At 59.2% G+C, this 21,865-nt stretch overlaps 1 protein-coding gene across 2 annotated transcripts in view; it reads left to right on the forward strand.

Moving 5' to 3' along the window:
* Positions 1 to 10,443, forward strand: part of WFS1 (wolframin ER transmembrane glycoprotein) — a 29,658-nt gene extending 19,215 nt beyond the window's left edge. For both annotated transcript variants that reach the window (XM_069495800.1, XM_069495799.1), the window contains 3 exons: positions 347 to 427; positions 3,288 to 3,436; positions 7,846 to 10,443. In XM_069495800.1, coding sequence (XP_069351901.1) covers positions 347 to 427; positions 3,288 to 3,436; positions 7,846 to 9,657 — 2,042 coding nt within the window. In that variant the 3' untranslated portion in view covers positions 9,658 to 10,443. The remainder of the gene's footprint in view (positions 1 to 346; positions 428 to 3,287; positions 3,437 to 7,845) is intronic.
* The last annotated feature ends 11,422 nt before the right edge of the window (positions 10,444 to 21,865 follow it).

Raw genomic sequence — 21,865 nt, forward strand, 5'->3', positions numbered from 1 at the left:
GGCGGTCGTCACTGACGGTAGGTCGGCATCAGCCTGGCTCAGGGGCTCATTCGTTGAACAAACCAAAGAGGGTGGTGTGCCCAGTGCTCTGACCACACCCGCAGCCGGACGGCTGTGTCTGTCACCGAGCGGGAGCACCAGGGGGCGCTGCACAGCACAGTGGCGGGGGCACAGAGTAGGCTGCCCAGAGTGGCCTTGCACGGCCGAGGGATGCAACAGAGCCCCAGGCCTGTGGTCCCAGAACCCAGGACGCCCAGGAGCCTACAGTGCAGTTTTTGGTGGGTTGCAGGGCACAACGGGGACATGATCAGTGTGCCTGACTCTCAGTCTGTCTTGTCCCCTGCAGATGGAGGGGCGCAGCCAGGCCCTGTCCCCAAGTCCCTGCAGAAGCAGAGGCGGATGCTGGAGCGCCTGGTCAGCAGCGAGTGTGAGTCCAGCCCCACGGCCCGCCCACCACCCACAGCGTCCACTCCTTCCTGTGCGTCCCAGGCCTGGACCCCGCCAGGGTCTCAGTCCATCTGGGTGTTGGTGTTCTGGGTGCTGGGATCTGCGCTCTGCCCGCTGGGAGTGCACATGCTGGAGGGAAAACAGACATGGTCCCCCATGACGTGACAGTCCCTGCTGGACAGAGCGATGCTGGGGAGCGCAGTGGCTCCGTGGATGGCAAGGGGAGGGGCTGCAGGTGGAGGGAATGGCAGGAGCACAGCCCGTGGGCCCTTGTGGGGCAGGGGATGGAAGGGCAGAGCATGTGTCGGGGGACAGGCTTGGGACACAACGAACTGGGGTGCCTTTGGGATGTCTGAGGTCAGAAAATTAGAGGAGACTTTCACACCCTCCGTGTGCAGCTGCCAGCCTGAGCGTCGCTCCGCCCGTGTGGGGTGGGCTCTGGTCTGGGGGACTCGGGGGTCACTCGGCATTGACAGAGGAGCTGTGGTGAAGACCAGGCCTGCCACGGACTCTTTTTGTGACTGTGGGCAGGTCTCGTTTTTGTCTCTGGGCCTCAGTTTCCGCTTCTGAACAGTGAGCTGGTCAGAGCGGAGGACCAAAGGACCCCACCTGTCCCGGGGGCTTCTGTGGCGGGGTGGGGGGGATACGGGAGGGCACCGGCATCCGGGCAGGAACACAGACCCCGCCTCCCTGCTGGGCTGAGGAGGAGCCCTCCAGAAAGTGTCACCAGAGCTCTGGAGACCGTCAAACCTCGAGTCTGAGTGGGCAGGTGGGGTGTGCGGGCCGTTGCTTTCTTGCTGCCCTTGGGGGAGGCGAGGAAACATGTCACACGGACGTGGAAAGGAGTCTGCGACTGACGGGGCCGGAGGGACGGGGAGGCTGGCATAGCCCGTGCCGCGGAGGTGACGGCGCCCAGCGGTGTGGAAGTGAGGCGCCTCCCATCCTGGGGTCACTTGCAAGCTGGGCTTAGACCCCAGCCCCGGGGGTGTGTGATGAGCCAGGTCACAGTTCTGCGGGGCCTGGGCGCCGCGTGTCAGGGACGTGACAGGCTCTGCGCTGCCAGCCTGAGGGTCTCCCGCCACCCCCGCGCCCTCAAGGAGGTGGCTCCAACAGCCCAGTGGGTTCCCCTCGCCGGGGGCGTTTCCATCGGTGTCACCATGTTCTCTGCCTTGCTTTCCAGTGGACGCCCAGGAAGGGCCGTCTGTGTCACCATCTCAGATTCTCTCCTCCCGCACTCACTTGGGCCGTCCCACCACACGCCCTGACCAAGCCACCAGTGAGCCCCTTGCCAGGTCACTTCCTGTCCTCGTCTGACTTGATCCGTGGGCAGCGGCGGCCACTCTTCCTCCTTAAAGCCCTCTCCGCCTGACCTGCAGGCTCCCTGGCCCAGGGCCCTTGCTGCCACGCTGGCTGCTCTTCCTCAGTGTCCTGAGACCGATTTCCTGTCTCCTCACCCTGTGGGTGGACGTGGGCGCTGTCCCAGGGACACGTCCACACTTGCTGCCTTGTTGACCAATCCTGTGTGTCAGATGCCATCTACAACCCCTGGGCACACAGCCCCGCCCAGGCCTCCCCCAACACCTGCCACCTGAGTGAGCCCCCAAGGCTTGTGTGCCTCTTTGTGGGCGCTGCATACTGCGTGCACCACCCCGATCCCTCAGGAGGTCCTGTCAGCTCCCTGTGCCCCCATCGTCACTGCCGCCGTCGTGAACCCAGCCTGTGACCCCTTCCCAGGGTTTCTGCAGCACTCCGGGCTGGTGTCCCTCTGCCCCGCCCCCCGCCCCAGTGCCCCGCTTTCTTTCACATCCTTCCCTCTGGGACCTCCTCTCGCCCACAGCAGCCGGGGGCCTGCCGGGGCCCTATTCCCTCCTGTGGATCATGTTGGGTGGAGGGGTTAGTAGGCACCTAGTAGGCCCTAGGTAGGTCATGTTGAGTAGAGGAGTTAATAGACGCATAGTAGGCCTTTGGTAGGTCATGTTGAGTGGAGGAGTTAATAGACGCATAGTAGGCCCTTGGTAGGTCATGTTGAGTGGAGGGGTTAATAGACGCATAGTAGGCCTTTGGTGGGTCATGTTGAGTGGAGCGGTTAGGCGCATAGTAGGCCTTTGGTAGGTCATGTTGAGTGGAGGGGTTAGTAGGCGCATAGTAGGCCTTTGGTGGGTCATGTTGAGTGGAGGGGTTAGTAGGCACATAGTAGGCCTTTGGTAGGTCATGTTGAGTGGAGGAGTTAATAGACGCATAGTAGGCCCTTGGTAGGTCATGTTGAGTGGAGGGGTTAGTAGGTGCATAGTAGGCCTTTGGTAGGTCATGTTGAGTGGAGGGGTTAGGCGCATAGTAGGCCCTTGGTAGGTCATGTTGAGTGGAGGGGTTAGTAGGCACCTAGTAGGCCCTCGGTGAATCGTGTTGGGTGGAAGGGTTAGCAGGTGGCTGGCCAACAGGGCAGCTTGTCACCAGTGCTGGCTGGAGGGAGAGATGGGTGTCAGCAAGCACTGGAGATGCAGGCTGTTGAAGGCATGGCAGGTGAGCTGGGCTAAGGTGCAGGTGGGCTCTAGGCAACAGTAGCTAGGGAGGGAGGGGCGCTGGGGGTGGGGCCCCAGGGCTGGGGGTGGGGCCCCAGGGCTGGGGGTGTGGTGGGGGAGGCTGGAGCTCGGCAGACCTGCCCCTTCCCTCCCCACCAGCCTGGTCCCCTCCGTCGGCTACCCAGGGAAGGTTTCCTCCACCTGAACTCTCTCAGCTCCTCCTTAGCTTGGTCTCAAGCCACTCCCCACCCCATCCGGCCACGTGAGGGTGACGGGGCTTGCGGCTTGGGGAGACCCCATGCTGTTTCTCTTGTGCTTCAGCCAAGAACTACATCGCACTGGACGACTTTGTGGAGATCACCAAGAAGTACGCTAAGGGCATCATCCCCACCAACCTGTTCCTGCAGGACGACGATGACGACGACGAGCTGGCAGGGAAGAACCCCGAGGACCTGCCACTGCGCCTGAGGGTGAGTGGGCGAGACCCGAGCGCCAGCCCCAGCTTCCCAGGACGCACCTGCCCCCGCCAAGCACCCCTGCAGCTTTCCGGGAGGCTGTGGGTGGGGAGGTCCTTGCCTAAGAGAGCATCCTGGAACTGTGCCTCTTGTCCCTTGAGACGTCCTCTGTCCCCGCGTAAGGACACGTCCTCAGAGGGAGGCCTTTCTTACAGTCAGGCCCAGAAACCTGGGGTGCTGAGCGCTGGGGCCCTCTGACCTTCCCGGGGCTGGGAGGATCGGAGGCAGACTGTGATTTGGACTTTGTTACTTAGAAAAATTACCTGTTTATGGCCCAGAGTGGAGGTCAGAGCCTCGATGCCTTCACCCCAGGCAGAGTGCTTGGGGTTCACTAGGCCAGGGAGGACATGTGGGGGCGCCTGCTGACCCCCAGTCTGTGAGGACGCAGGGAGAGAGGCCAAGTGTGAAGAGATGGCGGGCAGCACCTGCTGGGGGTGATGACAGGCACACCTGGAGGACATGAGTAGCCATGTGGCAGGGAGTGAGGCAGGAGCAGAACGCCCAGAGGCACCGGCCCTGCCCCAGGCTTGCCGGCTCGTTTTCTTGGCCGTGTGGCTGGGCTCTAGGTGCAGACGCGTGATGTGGCCCGACAGCCTCTCACCAGTTACCCCAGTGCAGCTCAGCTGGTGGAATTCCACGTGTCCATAGCTCACTCTCTGGAGAACGCCAGGATTTTCAGAGGTTCGGCAGCCCGACCCAGACAGGTGCGTCAGCACACTGGGCCGAGAAGGCTGAGTGAGGCCAGTGAAGGGCCTCCAGCAGCCAGTTGTCACACGCCTGTGAGTGTTAGTTCTGCAAGTGTTTCACGGCTTCTGTGTCTTCTTAACTCACCGAGGCCCTGGAGAAATTGCAGTCAGTGTCTGATGGGGCGCGCGAGTCAGGGTCGGGGACAGTCGGCTGAAAGGGCACCATGCCAGAGCCAGGAGTGTGGAGAGGGTCAGGGCAGGCCACACTCCCTTGGGCAGGGCAGGACCCAAAGTGCTGGGGGAAAGGCCGCAGCCCAGAGCAGCAGGGAGCGGGGACTCGGAGCCAGGCTGAGGACCGAAAGTGAGTTCCCCAGGCAAAAATCGAAAGGCCTCACCCTTCCCACTGAGGACAGTCGTGTCCAGGGCGAGAAACTGGCCTTGTGGCGGGGCTCTGAGACGCAGGCCGGGACGGCCAAGAACGTGAAGCCAGGGAGCTGGTGGCCGTCACCAATGGTCCGCTCAGAGCTGGCCCCGGCCGGGCGTGTTCACAGACAGGTTGCTGCGTCTCCTCACCGGCTCGGGAGGAGGGAGCTGCAGCCTTGGCGAGGTTTGCAGCAAAGAGGAGGGGCTCCCCCCCTTGCCAGTGAGGGCCAAAGGTGAAAGGGTGAGTTGTAGAAGACCCTTGGGTCACGAGGCCGTGGCCCGGGTGTCCCCTTACGTCCCCGGCATAAGTGCTCTTACTGCCTCCTTCCAAAGGCGTCCTGTGTGGAGGGTAAACTCCAGGTCACCCACTGGCGGGCGACGAGTTCAGTGCTGTGAAATATCTGAAAGCCCTTTTTAGAAGCAAGAGATTTAAAGTATTCTGACAAGAAACAAACAAGGCTCTGTTTCCTTTCAGTTTTTGAAACTGTCAGAGCACTTTGATTCATTTTGCAGTTTGTTTCATTAAAAGGCTTTTGCGAAAGGGAGATAGTGAATCATCAGAAGCGTCTCCCAAGCTGCAAGATGTTCCAGCTTTTAATAGCCTTCCTGAGAACAAAGAACGGGGAGCGTACTTCTGAGGGGTCTTCCTCACCCAAGTGAAGGACGACAGACGCCTCTTAGAGAGCTAACGTTACGCCCACAGAGAATGTTCCAGACTGCAGGCAGTTCTCTTCTCAAGCCTGAAGCGCAAGGTGCCTTGACAAGACAAAACCCTCCGAGAGATAAATTCAGTAATGTTTTAAAATCCTGACATTTTTTTACATTAAATTACTGGAAAATCGAACATGTGAGCATTTTGCAAACAGGTTTGAGAGCATCTTGTTTAGGTTTCCTGCCCTGGTGGCAGCTGACGCAGGGCCTACTCCACCGCCCACGGTGACACTGTGTTCCTGGTCTCCTGCGTCGGCAGAGGGGTGGTCACCGCGGGCCTGGACAGACCGCTCTTCACTGTTCTATTTGTGGAACCAGATTCCTTATTCAGATTCTTTTAATTTCATTTTTCTTCCATCTCAAAGAAGAGTTTATTTTAATTTGTTTGGACATTCTCTGCAGGAAGGGAGACGAAGCCTTTTAGTCCTGCAGTTCGGTGCAGCCAAGAGGCAGGGCTTGGGAGGAAGCTGCCGTGGGCAGAGATTGGGCCCTTACACAGGAGACCATTTCCTGGCCATCGAGCCCAGGTGTGGGGCCGGCCCCCACTCTGTCCAAGCAGGCTCGACAATCGGGCATCATGTTCTAGAAGCTTCCTTCTTTTAAAGGCCCTTTTAATCAGGTGATTATGTGGCCCCACAGTCAAAATGGTGCACCGCTCTGAGTAAGACAGGGTTTCAGAGGACAGCAGGCCGGGGACACGTCCGGTTGTCCTGCTGTTAGCAAGGTCCCTGCCACAGGGATTAACTGAGCAGGCGGCCGGCTGACGCACACGTTGACTCACTTTGTAGCTGCTGATCTCAGCCGTCTGGCCCGGCGTCAGAGTGAAGGGACTCCTCCCCAAGAAACCCTGGAGGAGGTTCGTTCCCGTCAGAAACCTTTGCAGGCGTGGGCAGCTCTGCTCGTGGAGGCTGGTGGCCCCAGAGAGAGCTGGGGCACTGTTAGCTGGTTTAGTGTCTGTTTGCTGGTTACGAAGCCGGGATTAAGTGGACCATCATGGAAGAACAGCAAAACTGTTCAGCCACACACGTGTGTAGGCGTGTGCACGTACACTCGTCCCTAAACATCTCGGTCTCCTTCATGAGCCTGGCCCCTCTCATCTCCGGAAAACCCAATCCTCCAGCTGCTTCCAGGGGTTCTAGGCATCTCAATTGGCGGCCAGGGCTCTTGGCAGATGAGGCCACATTCTGGTGGTGTCACCTGGCTACTGTTCACCTGAAATTCCCCCAGCCCTCCATGGGGTGGAGAGAGCCTGCCCAAGGGGTGGGAGAGGCCAGCTGCCCCAGCGCTGCACTGATGGGGTGTCCGGCTGCCACTTCCCGTGCCTCGATGCTCAGGCCTGGCTCTGTCACACAGCTGCTCGGTGGGCTCTGGGTGCACAGGGGCTCCGCTTGGAGTTGGTCCAGGCTCCTGACCCTCTGGAGACACTCAGACCCCACCCTGCACTGCGCACCACACTGCATGACAGCTGGCACCTTCCATGGCTGCTTCCTTACCTCGCCCCTCCAAACTCCCCGTCTCCCCCGTGCCCTGGCAGGGCCAAGGGCCCCCAGAGTTCTGCACAGACCATGCGGACGTGGGCGCTGCCCTGGGTGCAGAACCACCACCTCCTTCCTAGGCTGCTCCCCTCTTCCCTGCAGCCCCTCGTCCCCCTTTGCCATGGTAATGACCTTTGCTCTGCCTACAGGGTGGGCAGGGGGACCCACAGGTGGGGAGGGGAGGGCTGCCTTTGAACGTCGCTGTGTGGGGTTGTGTTCTGTTGTAAGCAGCATGGGGGACGTGTGTTTGTGTGTATGTGCATGTATGTCGGGTGGGATGCACGTGTGTGTGCGGGGGTGGGTGTGTGGCTGTGTGAGCGTGCGCACAGCAGTGGGCGGTGGTGGGCAGCTGCTTCTCGTCTCTCTAGCGAAAGCTGCTCACCCAGCTGCCCTGTTAAGCTGAAGCATCTCCTCGCTCCATCCACGTTTGCACTGAACTCTTCCTTCAGTGCTCGCTCTGCCTCCCCTCCTGGGACTGCTCACAGCTGCCCTCTTTAGAGCCCAGCCTAGTCTTACGCAGTGATGGTCACCATGCCCCTTACTGGAGGGCCAGGGGGGTGACGTCCTTGCTGCAGTGGACAGCTGAGATACAAGGCCGGCTCCCAGACAGGCAGCCCCGGGCTCTGTTGTCTCTGGGTCCCTCCAGGTGCTGGAGGTCTCACACGGGTGAGCACGTGTGAGTCTGGCCACCCGGCCAGAAGGTGGGGAGCCAGGCATGGGGAGGGGTCAGAGAAGGGCCCCAGCCCGGAAGAGGGCGGGCTGACCTCCAGGGTGGGGTGAATTGAGGGAAGGGCTGTGAGGACTGCAGAGCATGGGGAGGGCCACCTGGGGAAGGGTGTGACAGGTGGATCACTGGGACGGGGTTGGCAGTCGGGGAACGCAGGGGGGCGGGCGGTCCATGTTGCCCAGAGCCAGGGTGGCTGGAGGGAGGCATGTGGCAGGGGGTGGCTGAACGTGACTGCGTGCAGTTGTGTCCCAGCCTGGTTCCAATGCAGTCTCCACCCCGCAGGTGGTCAAGTACCCCCTGCACGCCATCATGGAGATCAAAGAGTACCTGATCGACGTGGCCTCCCGGGCGGGCATGCACTGGCTGTCCACTATCGTCCCCACGCACCACATCAACGCCCTCATCTTCTTCTTCATCATCAGCAACCTGACCATCGACTTCTTCGCCTTCTTCATCCCGCTGGTGGTCTTCTACTTGTCCTTCATCTCCATGGTGATCTGCACCCTCAAGGTGTTCCAGGACAGCAAGGCCTGGGAGAACTTCCGCACCCTCACCGACCTGCTGCTGCGCTTTGAGCCCAACCTGGACGTGGAGCAGGCCGAGGTCAACTTCGGCTGGAATCACCTGGAGCCCTACGCCCACTTCCTGCTGTCCGTCTTCTTTGTCATCTTCTCCTTCCCCCTGGCCAGCAAGGACTGCATCCCCTGCTCGGAGGTGGCCATCATTGCCACCTTCTTCACCGTGACCAGCTACCTGAGCCTGAGCACCCACGCGGAGCCCTACACCCGCAGGGCCCTGGTCACTGAGGTGGCTGCTGGCCTGCTCTCCCTGCTGCCCTCTGTGCCCCTGGACGGGCACTATCTGAAGGTCCTTGGCCAGACCTTCCTCACTGTGCCCGTCGGCCACCTGGTCGTCCTGAACATCAGCATCCCCTGCCTGCTGTATGTCTACCTGCTCTACCTCTTCTTCCGCATGGCCCAGCTGCGGAATTTCAAGGGCACCTACTGCTACCTGGTGCCATACCTGGTCTGCTTCATGTGGTGCGAGCTCTCCGTGGTCATCCTGCTGGAGTCCACTGGGCTGGGGCTGGTCCGAGCGTCCGTTGGCTACTTCCTCTTCCTCTTTGCCCTGCCCATCCTGGTGGCCGGCCTGACCCTCATGGGCATGCTGCAGTTCGCCCGGTGGTTTGTGTCCCTGGAGCTCACCAAGATCGCAGTCACCATGGCCGTCTGCAGCGTCCCCCTGCTGGTCCGCTGGTGGACCAAGGCCAACTTCTCGGTGGTGGGGATGGTGAAGTCCCTGACGCGGAGCTCCGTCGTCAAGCTGATCCTGGTGTGGCTCACGGCCATCGTGCTCTTCTGCTGGTTCTACGTGTACCGCTCGGAGGGCATGAAGGTCTACAACTCCACGCTGACGTGGCCGCAGTATGGCGCCCTGTGCGGGCCGCGGGCCTGGAAGGAGACCAACATGGCGCGCACCCAGATCCTCTGCAGCCACCTGGAGGGCCACAGGGTCACGTGGACGGGCCGCTTCAAGTATGTCCGGGTGACCGAAATCGACAACAGCGCCGAGTCGGCCATCAACATGCTGCCCTTCTTCATCGGCGACTGGATGCGCTGCCTCTACGGCGAGGCCTACCCCGCCTGCAGCCCCGGCAACACCTCCACGGCCGAGGAGGAGCTCTGCCGCCTCAAGCTCCTGGCCAAGCACCCCTGCCACATCAAGAGGTTTGACCGCTACAAGTTCGAGATCACCGTGGGCATGCCCTACAGCAGCGCCGCCAACAGCAGCCGCAGCCGGGAGGAAGATGACGTCACCAAGGACATCGTGCTGCGGGCCAGCAGCGAGTTCAAGAGCGTGCTGCTCAACCTGCGCCAGGGCAGCGTCATTGAGTTCAGCACCATCCTCGAGGGCCGCCTGGGTAGCAAGTGGCCCGTCTTCGAGCTCAAGGCCATCAGCTGTCTCAACTGCATGGCCCAGCTCTCGCCGGCCAGGCGGCACGTGAAGATTGAGCACGACTGGCGCAGCACCGTGCACGGCGCCGTCAAGTTCGCTTTTGACTTCTTCTTCTTCCCGTTCCTGTCGGCAGTGTGAGGACGCGTCCGCTGGCCGGAGGGGGTCGTCCCAGTGCGTGTTGCCGTGAGGACTTCCCCAGTGTGGCCCCAGCCAGATGGGAGCACGCTAATGCTGTGTGTGTGCGCGTGCTCCGTGTGTGGACCCAGGACTTCGGAGACTTTGCTCGCGTGTGGACTGCCCGGCCCCCGCCAGTGAAGGGTGACACTGTTCAGCTGTCCACTCTGGACACCAGGCGCGGCTGGGAAGTGCATGCAGTCTCCACCCCAAGCCCGATCTTTCCGAGTGAAGCAGGTGTGCCAGGCTGGACTAGAAAGATCCCTGTGTCCCAGAAAGCGCTTTACAGACAAGCTTCTCCTCCTCCCCCGCCACCTCGAAGCACTCTGCCGCCCCTGTTTACTTCTGTGTTGGATTTGTTTTTTTAAGAACCGAATACGCATCTGTGTAAACTGCACGGCAGCATTCCTTGTTTCTTTGGTCACTGCTAAGCCTTGACAGCTGTTGGCCTTTCCTGGGGGTTGTGCACAGCTGCCCGAGCCTGTGACGCGGTCAAGGCCTGGCCCGACCCTGCCAGTTGCAGGCTGGGTGCGGGGCTCTGGGCAGAGTGTGTCGGAGCTGAGCTCTGGCACCTCAGGCCGTCTCGGGGCCTCCCGTGCAGTGGGCAGGGGGGAGTTTGTGAGGGTCTTGCCTGAATCCACCAGGACTCGGGAAACAGAACCCTGGGGCGTCCTCTCCAGCACCCAGAGGAGCCTGCATATTCCATGCTGTGGAGCAGAAAGTCAGGGTCCTAAAGTGGTTGAAATAAAAGCCTCTGGTGAAATCTACAGTTCTTCTCTTTTCTTTATTTGAAAGAAATCTTTCTTGTACATGCACGAGAATCAACGCTGTCTGCACACAACTGAATGAAATACAAGCATAGTTTGAGTCACAGAAGAGCAGGACCGCTGTTCACATGGCTGACGGCCCCCTGCCAAGGGCAGGCCCTGCCGCCGTCTCCAGCGCGCGGGGCCCTGTGGTGCTGCCCTAACCGTTGGGTTGCGTGTGGCCCTGCCTGTGCCAACACGTCTGTGCTGCAGGTGACCACGGACTGTCACTCAGCCCAGCTGTAGACTCAGATCTTACTGGGCGGGAAGCACATAGTCACAATTATTTTTGAAATTCTAATCACTAATGAAATGGACCATCCGTGGTGATTCATAGTTTGGGGGCTGCCACGGCGTACAGGAACGTGTCTGTGAACCTGTGTCCGGCATTCATTCACGAACGTACAGCGATGACCCTATAGACTTAGAATCAGAACTTGTCGTTGGGGGGAGCCGGAGCAGCTGGGGCCCTGAGCAGACTTCACCCCTCTCGGGGGCGTGTGTCCACCTGAGGCCCTCGGGACTTCAGTTTCTTCCCTGGGTTGAGGATGAGGCCAGCACCCCTCTGGCTGCCCCACAGCAGGTCCCACTTTTCTGCTGTGGTTGGGAACCTCGGGTCACACTGCCACAGTTGGCCACCTTGCCTTGACCATTCGGCATGTGGCTGTCTCCGTTTTCCTCAGACGTTGCTCGCGGCACCCGGTGGGTGGCGGCTGCACCCCACCCTGTCCACTCATCCTGGTTTGTCTCTCTGCCTGGGGGGTCCATGTGAAGTCCCACATGCTGGGTGACATCGCTCTGTGCTGTGTGTTTGCTCCTGGGTTTCTTTCCCCAGCGGCAAGATGAGGTTACAAGTTCAGCCCGATGCCCTCTCCCTTCCTGCAGACCTGAGGCCATGAATGGTGGTCACCACTGGACTCTCCCCCCACCCCCGGCCCTGGGCTCCCCACTGATCGTCCGGCGAGGAGGGAGGCGCCTGACGTCCCCGTCCACAGAGGAGAGAGCAGGTCCAGAGAGGAGGTGCACGCTAGCAGCAGGGTTGGGGGGGCCACCGCGTTGCTGCTCCACACCCTGAGCTCTCACGTTGGGGTCTCATGGGGAGAGCTCTGGACTGAGCACGGGGACCGGGTTCTCATTCTCATTCTGCCACACACCCCGCCTGACCAGGAACCATTCAGCACCTGTCCCCAGGCCTCAGTGTCCCCATCTGTACAGTGGGAAGTTTGGGCCGGGTCAGTGGGTTTCAGAACTTGTTAGCAATGACACCTTTCTAAAGAAACGAAGCGTGCCGAGCTGTAGTCTATAGTGAGAAGGGCTATTTGTTAAGTGCAGCATACACAGATGAGGACAGGAGTCCCGCTGCCTGGATCTGAATCTGCCACTTCTGTGCCTTCCCAGCTCTGTGACCTGGGTAGTCCCAGCTTTCCAGGCCTCTGCTTCCTCACCTGTAAAACGGCGGCGTAACAGGAGCTACCTCATCGGTTGTTTCGAGATTAAATGAGGTGGTAAGAACAGTGTCTGGCACTAGTAAATGCTCAGTAAATGTTTGCTAATTTTAGAAAAGCATTTACGGAACTTAAGATCCAACTAAGAACCTTTAGACGGTCCCTCCCCAGAGGAACTGTAAAGTCCTTGCTAGCTGTGGAAGAACTTTGTGACAACCGCCCCATTTAGGCTGGAACCGATCTTGATCGGAGTGGCTGAGACAAACAGGGCTGAGTGTCCTGCCACGTGGTGTCCACACAAGCCCCTGCACCCCTAGAACGCAACGGTCCTGCCCTTTGCCGGCATCAGGGATTGACAGCTACACATTCCGAACGGCTTGGCCAGCACCTGGGACTCACCATCGAAAGCCTTGTTTACCTTGACTAGTCAACCTTAACTAGTCAGCCTCGAATGGAGTCCTTGCCGTCCTGGAACAAATATTTACCAAGACACTAATTCCCGGGTGAGTCAACCAGGTCCCAGCCTCAGGAAAATCACAGCCCAGGGTGGGGGTAGGGAGGTAAGACAGACCGCAGGGCCCCAGCTCAGAGCAGACCACGCTGGGGGGGCCCAGAGGAGAGAGTAGACGTCCCGCCTGGGGTACGAGAGAGGGGCTGGGGAGGTGACAGAGGATGAGGACGTCTAGTGTTTCAGGCCAGCTGCTGGGGAGGCACTCAAGGAATTGGCCTTTGTCCTATAGACTCAAACCAGGGCCCCGGGAAGGTCAGGGCCGAGCCCGGAGGAGCACACTGGCTCTGGAGACGGCCTCTCGGGACAGCCGCGCTGGAGCAGTGAGTGGGGACAGTGCCCTCAGCCCCGTGCTCCTGCAGCGTCCTCTCCCGTTGACGGCCGGCCGCTGCCTCCCTGGCTGTGCTTCCAGGAGCCACCCCAGTCCCCTGGAGAGCGAGGGACTCGGTTCCCGAGTGCACAGTGGGTCTGGCATTTACGGCACTTCATTATATTGGGTCATTGGGCCCTCACAGCCGGGTCCCACGTCCCCAGCCCCTGGCATTTTACAAATGAAGATTCCTCATGGCTCATGGGGTGAGCAACTTGTCCAGAGTCACCTGGCTAGGAGGTGGCAGGGCTGCGATGGGACCAAAGCCTGTTCTTTCTCCCGGGCCATGAAGAAATCAGCATTTTCATGGGTCTTACAGAGAGGCTGTTCGGGGACCTCCCAGGAAAGAACCTGCTGTCTTCGATGACAGTCATCATTTGACACCAGGTGCCGGGCACCGTGGGCTGGGCCTTTACCCCACGGGGCTATGGGAGCACCCAGGAGGTCTGCGGCACGTGTGGGAATGTCACTTCGCTTCCATACGGTGGTGGCGTTTGAGCAGCTCAGGAAAGAGCCAGTTGAGTGGCGCCATCTCGCGCACCGGGAGAGGGTTTGGCGCCAGTTCCCAAACCCTCTGGAAGTCCCTTCCCAGCACCCCAGCGGTGTTTCTTCACAGCCTGCACCATCCGTTCTTGGGCGGTGGGCTCTCAGACCCCCTGCTTCGGCATTCAGGGCCAGTCAGACGCGCGCTTTGTACTTCCTCATCCCGCGCCATGTGAGCACACCCCCAAGTGACAGCAACCCTCATTTCTACAGGTGACCACCACGCAGGGCCACCTGCAGACAGACCTGTAACCATCCCACCTGCTGATCTGCAGGAGGGGGTGTCGGGATCACACGGTCACTGTCCCTCTCCCATCCCGTCAGGCACTGGGAAAGCAGGCCTCAGCGGCCGGGGCCGTCTGGCGACTGGGGCTTCCTGTTCATGCAAAGAAAATTAACACTCGTTCATTAAAATTATCGAGAGCCTGCTGTGTGCTCCGCTCTCCCCACAGGGTGCGTGCGGCAGTGAGCAGGGCGGGGCCCCTCCCTGGGGGCTGTTTCTGGGGACCTGGGCCATCAACCAGTAAGTGATTGGAGAAAGGTGCCACGGTGTCTACCGGGAGCATTCTGGATGCTCTGTCCCCGTGGACATTAAGGGAGTGCCTGCGGGCCCTGGGCACGTCACGGCGTCTTCCTGCCTATCCGTCCTGGCGCCGGTCAAGGTCGGCATTTCCATTCCGGAGAGTGTGGGTGGCAGAACCGCAGCCCCCAAAGACGTCCACACCTGATCCCCTAAACCTGTGCGCATGTTCCCTTGCGTGGCAGAAGTGTCACTGCAGATGGAATTCAGTTAAAGATCTTGAGATGGGGCGGATTACTCTGGGCTCCCCTGTCCGGGTGGGCCCAGTGTGGTCGCAAGTGTCCTTGTAAGCGGGAGGCAGGAGGGCCCGAGGGAGAGGGATCGGAAGACGCCGCGCTGCCGGCTTTGAGCCCGGAAGGGCCGTGAGCCAAGGAGCACAGGCACCTCTGGAAGCTGGGGAGGCGGGGAGATGGTCCCCTGGGTCCCCGAGAAGGAGCCGGCCCTGCCGGCACCCGGACTGGAACCCAGTGAGACCCACACCAGATTTCTGGCCTCTGGAACTGCTAAGAGAATAAATTTGTGTTGGTTTAAGTCGCTAAGTTTGTGGTTATTCATTAGAGGAGCCACAGGAAACTAGTACAAGATGAAACGGGTCTGGGGAGGTTAGTGTTCCCCCGACACCCAGGCACCTCAGTGTCGATGGGGGTGGGATCCAAGCCACCCTGCTGACCCAGAGCCCAACGTTCTTTCTTTGTTTAAGAGACAGAGTGTCACTCTGTTGCGCAGGCTGGAACGTAGTGGTGTCATTGTAGCTCACTGCAGCCTCAAACTCCTAGACTCAAGTGATCCTCCTGCCTTAGCCTCCCGAGTGGCTGGGACCACAGAGGTGTGCCACCATGCCTGGCTAATTTTTTAATTTTCTATAGAGGCGGGGGTCTCACTATGTTGCCCAGGCTGGTCTCCAACTCCTTCCGCCTCGGCCAAAGTTCGTTCTTTTCAATTGAAGCTGGAGTGCACATTTATAGCCTATCAAAATGAGGGGGTGTGGAGCTGGTCTCCCGAGATGCTGTGACTATCTTGTCGGGGGACAGAAGGGCGGTGCGTCCTGATGCAGGTGCCCGGAGGGCGGGAGGTTCTCAGGGGCCTCTGATCTCTCCTGGCACTGCGGTGGGACGGGGCACACATGATACGAGAAAACGAATGGATGAAAAAGACAGGGACAGTCGTCACTTTTAGAAAGGGAAGAAAAGAATATATAAGGATATTCTTAAAGGGTACTCAATCACATTTTTTCTAATAAAATGTTAGGAAGAGAAGTACCCAATAATCTTTACCTGTTTGTATACCCAACCACCCAAATTTTAAAAAACGTCTTTGGGAATTTAACTCACTGTCTTAAAAATAAAACACACCTAAACTCTCCTTTGTGTGGGACAAATCTCCAGGGGGATTCGGGGGTCCCACACACTGTACCTGCTGTTCACGGTACTCGTCTTCCTGGCCAGTCTCTGCTGTTGAGCTTTTATCCCTTCTAATTCTCTGATCTAAGCCTGGACCAAAACATCCCCTTGCTTCCCCATCATACACCTGAGCCAGGTAAGACGTTCGGCCAGGACTAGGGAAGGATGCACAAGCATCGTGAGCCAATCTGGTCCTCGAGGAGGAGTGGGCTCCGGCCTCCCGAGCCACAGTGGCTCCCACGGTGGGGCCCAAGTCAGGCCTCTCCCCATCTCCCCATCTCCCCCTGGGCTTCACACGCGGGCCTGCTGTCCCTGCTGTCCCTGCTGTCCCTGCCACGCAGCAGTGCCTGCCTGAACGAGCTCCACACCCAGGAGACCGCAGGCTCTTTCGCTGTTCCACCCTCTCTCCTCCCACCCCCCTTCCTCCTCCACGCCCTGCCCTCCGCTCCAGCCTAGAGTCAGGCGCCCCAGGTGGCAGAGCGCGAGCCCTGGGTGGGCCTGGCTGGCTCTCCAGCCCCTGCCTCCCCTACCCCCAGCAGCGCTGGCCTGGTCCACCATGTCCCAGCAGGGGCCTTGCCCCCACCCCGCCCCTGCCCCCCGCAGCCGGGTCCTGAGGAGAGGGCTGGGGGTCGCTGTGCCGCCTCCTCTGCCCAGGCCCACTTCCCATGCCAGGCGCTGTCCTCACCTGTTTCCCGACGGGACCAGCACTCCTGCTGCTTTTCTTTTTACTTCTGGGCTGTCCCTGAGACCTCTCCGTCCCTGTTCCCTCCCGCCTCTCGGGCCCTGTTGCTCTGATGAGACAGGCCCAGGCCCCCGCCCCAGGCAGGTCACAGAGATAGGAAAATGGAAGTGTGTGTCCTCTCTCACGGGGCAGCACAGCACAGACACTTCGCCTCTGGTTTCCCACACCAGCCGAGCAGGTCTGCAGCCGTCGCCGGCTGGGCGCGCTGCCGTTAATTCCGTTCCGACCCCGTCTGCGGGCCTTGGCCTCAGCTCCCCCAGACCGAGGGCTCCGGCCCCCAGGACACCCCCGCTGTGGATGCCAGTCACGGGTCCAGGAGCCCTGTGCTCCTGCCTGACTGGCTTTAAGCCAGGGTTCCCCTGACCCCACTCTGGTTCCATTGATTTGCCAGAATGGCTCCCAGCTCAGGGAAACACTACCTACGTTTACCTGCTTATTAAAATGATGTTACGAGGCTACAGATGACCAGCCGGATGAAGAGACGCATGTGGCAGGGCATATGGGACGGAGTGTGGGGCTCCCACGCCCTCTCTGGGTGCACCACCCGCCAGGAACCTCCAGGTGTTAGAGCCATTTCCGTGGCTTTAACGTAATGCCACGTGGATTAATCCACTGGCCATCGGTGATCAACTCAACCTTCAGCCCCTGTCCCCTCTCTCCTCCCTGGAGACTGGGGGTGGGGCTGCAAGTCCAAGCCCTCTGGTCCTGCCTTGGTCTTTCTGGGTGACCAGCCCATCCTGACGCTGTCTAGGGGTCACCCATCACCAGCTATCTCACTAGAACCAAGACTCGATTATCACTCTAGAGATTCCAAGGGTCTTAGGAGCTGTTTGCCAGGAACCAGGAACAGAGACAAAATATGTATTTCCTATGATATCACAGCATCACAGCTGGAGTGATGGGGTGTCAGACTGGGCCAATGTCAGGCCCAGAGTCCCAGAGCCCCAGATCCCCACACCACTGCCCCGCTGTGTGGCTGCTTAAGGCCCTCTTGGAGGCACCTCCTGGAAAACCCTTGGATTCCTGCTCTCAGCCTGTTATCCCTGAAAATGGGGTTTTTATCAAAACCTGACGCTGCTCCACCCAGGGACGGGCTGCCCCCTTGGAGGTCCTGCCACAGCATGAGGTCTGAAGGGCCCCTCTGGGCGGGTCATTGACACCTACAGGTCCCAAGGCAGTGGTTCCCACGTGTGTGTCCCTCTAGCTCATGCTGGGTCCAGGCCTTGGGCCCCTGCTCCCCGCCAGGCAGCCTCTGACTGCAGTTTCAGCTGCCCCTGTGGCCATAGCTGTGCTTGCCATCAGGCCGAGCTTGGACATCCCCAAGTGTCCGCTCTTGTCCCCTGCCCAGTGCCTGCAGGAAGCCATGGCTTGGCATTTTGTGCTGAGTGTGCAGTTGTCATCTATGGGAGAACCATCTGTCAGGCGTTCGCGCCACCCGACCAGAAGCCGACCATGACCCAGTGGCCAAATCACGTGGGTGCAGGATTATCTTGTTTAATCCGCACAGCAACACGAGGACGGTCCTGTTATCCTCCACGTTCTCGAGATGAGTAAACTGAGCTTGACCCCCAAGACCCACAGCCAGTGTCAAAGCCAGGGTTCGAGTGTGGGTGTCGCCACTCACAGAGTAGGTGCTCAGAAAACTGCTGGTGAGTGAATAGATGAGTAAGCAGATTTGCAAAGGTACACGGTGATCTTTCTGAAGCTTTGCAAATACAGTAAGTGAAAAATTCACTTCTCCAAACATCCGTCTCTATTTTGCATGCTTGGACTTTTGGGGGGCACAGATTTAGTAACGGGGTCCTTAGAGTTTTCATTTTTACTTTCCCCCCTAATGTTGCTGCCTTTTGCAGACTTTCAGTCCCTTGACACTTGACTAGGTGGGCCCCTGCACAATTCTAACAGCATCCAGGTAAAGATAAAGGTGCTTTGTGTTTTTAAAAAGGGCCTTGGGCTGTGTGAATCACTCAGGACCCCAGCAATTATTTCCAGCTCTGAAAGCTTCCCTGTTGCTAGGAAACCACTCTTCGGAGGCTGGCAAACCTTTGTTCAAGTTTCTCAAGTGGTTGAATCCTGCAGTGTGACTTTGGAAAGTCATCTGGGGGGGGGCGGGGAACAAAACCAAAGAAAGACTCAGCCTCCCTCTTCTTCCTTCCAGAAGTGATAAGATCAATTGGCCAAACTCCCTGTTTCTAACTTTTCTCCAACTAACTGGATAATTTACTTTTTCTGCAAATAGCCAGAAAGGCCCTATTCTTCCCATTTAATTCACAGAATAACCTGCCCTTTTAGGACAGCGGAGCCCCTGGGGAATTTTAAATCTCCTGTGCTGAAACCCATCGGGCCTGGGCACTGAGGGGTTTGAAAGCTCCCCGGTGAGTTTGCACCAAGGACTGAGAACCAGGAACTGAGCCCGCAAGACCAGCAAGGAGGTGGCCAGGTCCGCCCCCACCCCTGGCCTGCAGGAGCTGGACGAGCCTGAGGAGATCAGCTCTGCCTCAGCAGGGAGCGGGCCGGGAGAGCTGGGCTCAGCCGCCTGGCCGTCCCCCTGCACAGGCCCACCCCACGCCGGACACGGGAGGGTTGCTTTGTGGACGTCGTCACACTTCAGGCTCACAGCAACCTCACGAGGCTGATATTACACATGGGGACCCTGGGCACAGGTAGGCGGCCTCCATGGTGGCCCCCAGGGGTCCCCACCGCCTCCTGCTGCTCCTTCCCCACCGAAGCAGGATCTGTCTGTGTGACCAACAGAATGTGGCAAAGGTGCTGCAATGTCATTTCCGAGGCTTGTGGCTTTGGGCTTGGCTGTCCTCTCTCCTATTGGCAGTGACACCATGAACAGCCCCCTGGAGGGGCCACAGGCCCACGGCCACATGGTGAGATGGCAGATGGCAGCCCAGCCATAGTCTCACTGTAGCTCGTGGGAGACCCCACGCTAGAGCCGCCAGGCTGATCTGCACCTGGGTTCCTGACACCCAGAAACCATGTGACATGACGGTACCGTTTTAAGCTGCTAACTTTGGGACAAGTGATGCGGTCCCAACAGGGGGGAGAGACAAGGATGGGATTGAGCCCAGGTCTTCTGCGGCTGCGTCCTCTCCTGGCCCCCACTCGGCCAGCCATCGTGGCCCTTGTGGGCTCTTTCCCCAACCCCTTTGAAAGTCCCCAGGAGCCTTGGAATGCGTCTGTGAAGTCTCCAAGTCTCAGACTTGTGGGGGACACTCCACCGTCCGGTCAGTCTTGTCTGTGCGGATGTTTCCGTCCCTCCCCGCTTGCTTTGCTTTCATGAGGCTGGGGAGGTGCCCACTTCCGGCCTCCGGGGCTGCAACAATTTTCAAAGTCATCCTAGAGCGAAGCCAAGCTGAACAGGTCTGTGGTATTGTCACCTTGTTGGCCTGACCTTGTTGCACTCTCGTCCTTGTCTGTCCTCCTGGGCTGAAGCTCCTTGATCCCTGCTTGGCGAGCCTTGGTTCCGCCAGCCATCGTTCACCGGATTTAGGAAGGCTTGTCGGATAACCGAGTCTCAATTCCTCCTGGGAACAGAGCGGCTGATACACCTCCCTCTGGGCTGGTGTCCCCCCCGCCCCACCCCCTGCTCTGACCACAGGGCCAAGCCTTCTCCAGGGAAGGTTTTCTGTTTACTTTAAGTCAAGGAGGTTGTCCCCTTCCCGAGGCTATTTGGATCTCAGCAATAGTGATTTCTCTCAGCAGAAAGCGGCAGAAGTTTCCAGGCAGGCACTTCTCACAGGGGAGTAAAGAATCCCACAGGCACCAGGAGAAACCAGAAAACTCGCCCTGGATGGGGGTGGGGGGGCGGGCTGCATGACGGTGACCACCACTTGCCTCCAGGGTGGCAATGCAGGGAGAACAGGAGTGCTCGGTCAAGGCAGGCTGGGGTCAGTCCCCAGCTCCAGAACCCGTGACCGCACAGGCTCAGAGACCTGACTGCCAGTCTGGCCTTTGCCTTTGCTGTGTGGCCCTGGGCAGGTTCCCTAACCTCTCTGAGCCTCCAGTTCCTCATCTCTAGACCGGGAGCCTCCCGCGTGGACCAGAGGACCCCCTCGTGGGTTTACTGTGGAACGCAGTGCAGTGCAGGTGTGTGACACGATGCCTGGCACACTGCAGTCGCCATGGGCAGGCCTTGGGCCCGTGTCCTACCTTCCTTGGCGCAATCGGGAGTGGAAAGTCCCGCTCCCCAGGGCTCTGTGCGTCCACGCGAAGTAGGGCACCCACAGCAATCACTCACACAGTCGTGCACTCCTTCACTCACTCACGGTTCCGTCAGTCGCCCGTAGCGCTCCAGTTCTGTCCCACGCTGGGCATGGCTGGAACCCTGCCCTGGGGGTAGGGAAGCGGGGCCCTGGGGAAGCGCAGGGGCTGCCATCAGCAAACACGTCCTGTCCCCACCGGGCCATCCAGGACCCCTTACTTTTGGGGGCACCTCCATCTCCCTGCCAGCCCGTCTGCCAGCCCCCGGGTCCCTCACACGCCCCACCCCGCCATCAGGGGACATAGGGCGGCATGACTTTCTTTTAAAGTCAAATTAAATGTTTATGTTTTCCAAATCCCGGACTATCAGCCTCAGAGGCACCCGCTGTTTCTCCTAGTTACCCCTGTATTTCAGAACAGCACGTTCACATGCTGTTTCTGACTTTGCAGTTTCAGTGACCGACATCCATGGATCCCACGGAAGAAAGATCTCCAGCTCTCAACAGCCCCCGCCCCCCAGCCCGACATCGGTTCACACTCTGTCTCCCCGACCGACCGACCATCTCCTAGGTCTCCTTAGACCAGCGCGCTCTTCCTTTGCATTTGTGTCCTGTGCGAACGGCATTCCCCACAGGGCCACGCAGGATTGCGTTTTCTTTTCTTTCTAGTGAACGTTTTGTTCTAGTAAGTTTTTTGTTTGTCTAGTTTTATTTTTCTACACTGATCGATAATTCATTTGCCAAAAGTAGAAAACTCTTCTGAATGTGCTGAAAGCATCAGAGAAGCTCTGGATTTCCGCTTCCCGCCCCCGGTGGATCTTTCCCTCTTCCTGCCTCAAGCTGGACTGTTTCCGGCCAGGCCCACCACAGCGCTGTCGCCTGGGGTCTCCTTCACCCTCCCCTGGCGCTCCCTTGGCCTCTGTCCTGGGTGGGGTCCCCGTTTCTGGGATCCCACGTGGATTAGCTAGAAAATAGGTTAGGCTGCTATAACAAGAGACCCCCCGTACAGCGGCTTCTACAAAACAGAATTTCGTTTCTCTCTCAGGGCAACGTCCGAGCAGGTGGCTCAACGCCAGTTCCCTTCTGTCTTGCTGCTTTCTCTCTTGTGACCCACGCGACCCACATTTGCCATCTTGAGATCTAGAATAGTCACTCCAGCTTCTGCCGCCGTCTGCAGTCCAGCGGCGTCGAGGGTGACAGGGCAGGGAAGGCTGCGGCTTTCCTCCCAGAGCAGTGCCCGGAACACATCACTTCTGCTTCCTCTCCGGTGGCCACACCAGCTGCAGGGACGGCCCTGTGCCCAGACAACCACGCGCCACATGAGAAGGAAGGTCAGACACCGGGGCGACCAGGAGTCCCTGCCTCGGTGCGTGTCCTCCTTTCCTGGCGTGCGCTCCATGGCTGTGGTGGAGTGCTCCCTCCCGTCCTCCCTGAGAAATTGCCCCGGGGCAGCCTGCTCCCACACTGACCTGGCCTTGGCCGTGTTGCTCGTTGAGACCAATGAGACAACAGCAAATGTGACACCAGCAGAGACTTGGGAAGTCTGTGCCTTGGGACTTGCCTTGCT

Source organism: Eulemur rufifrons, chromosome 20 (assembly GCF_041146395.1).
Source record: "Eulemur rufifrons isolate Redbay chromosome 20, OSU_ERuf_1, whole genome shotgun sequence".
NCBI classification, from domain to species: domain Eukaryota; kingdom Metazoa; phylum Chordata; class Mammalia; order Primates; family Lemuridae; genus Eulemur; species Eulemur rufifrons.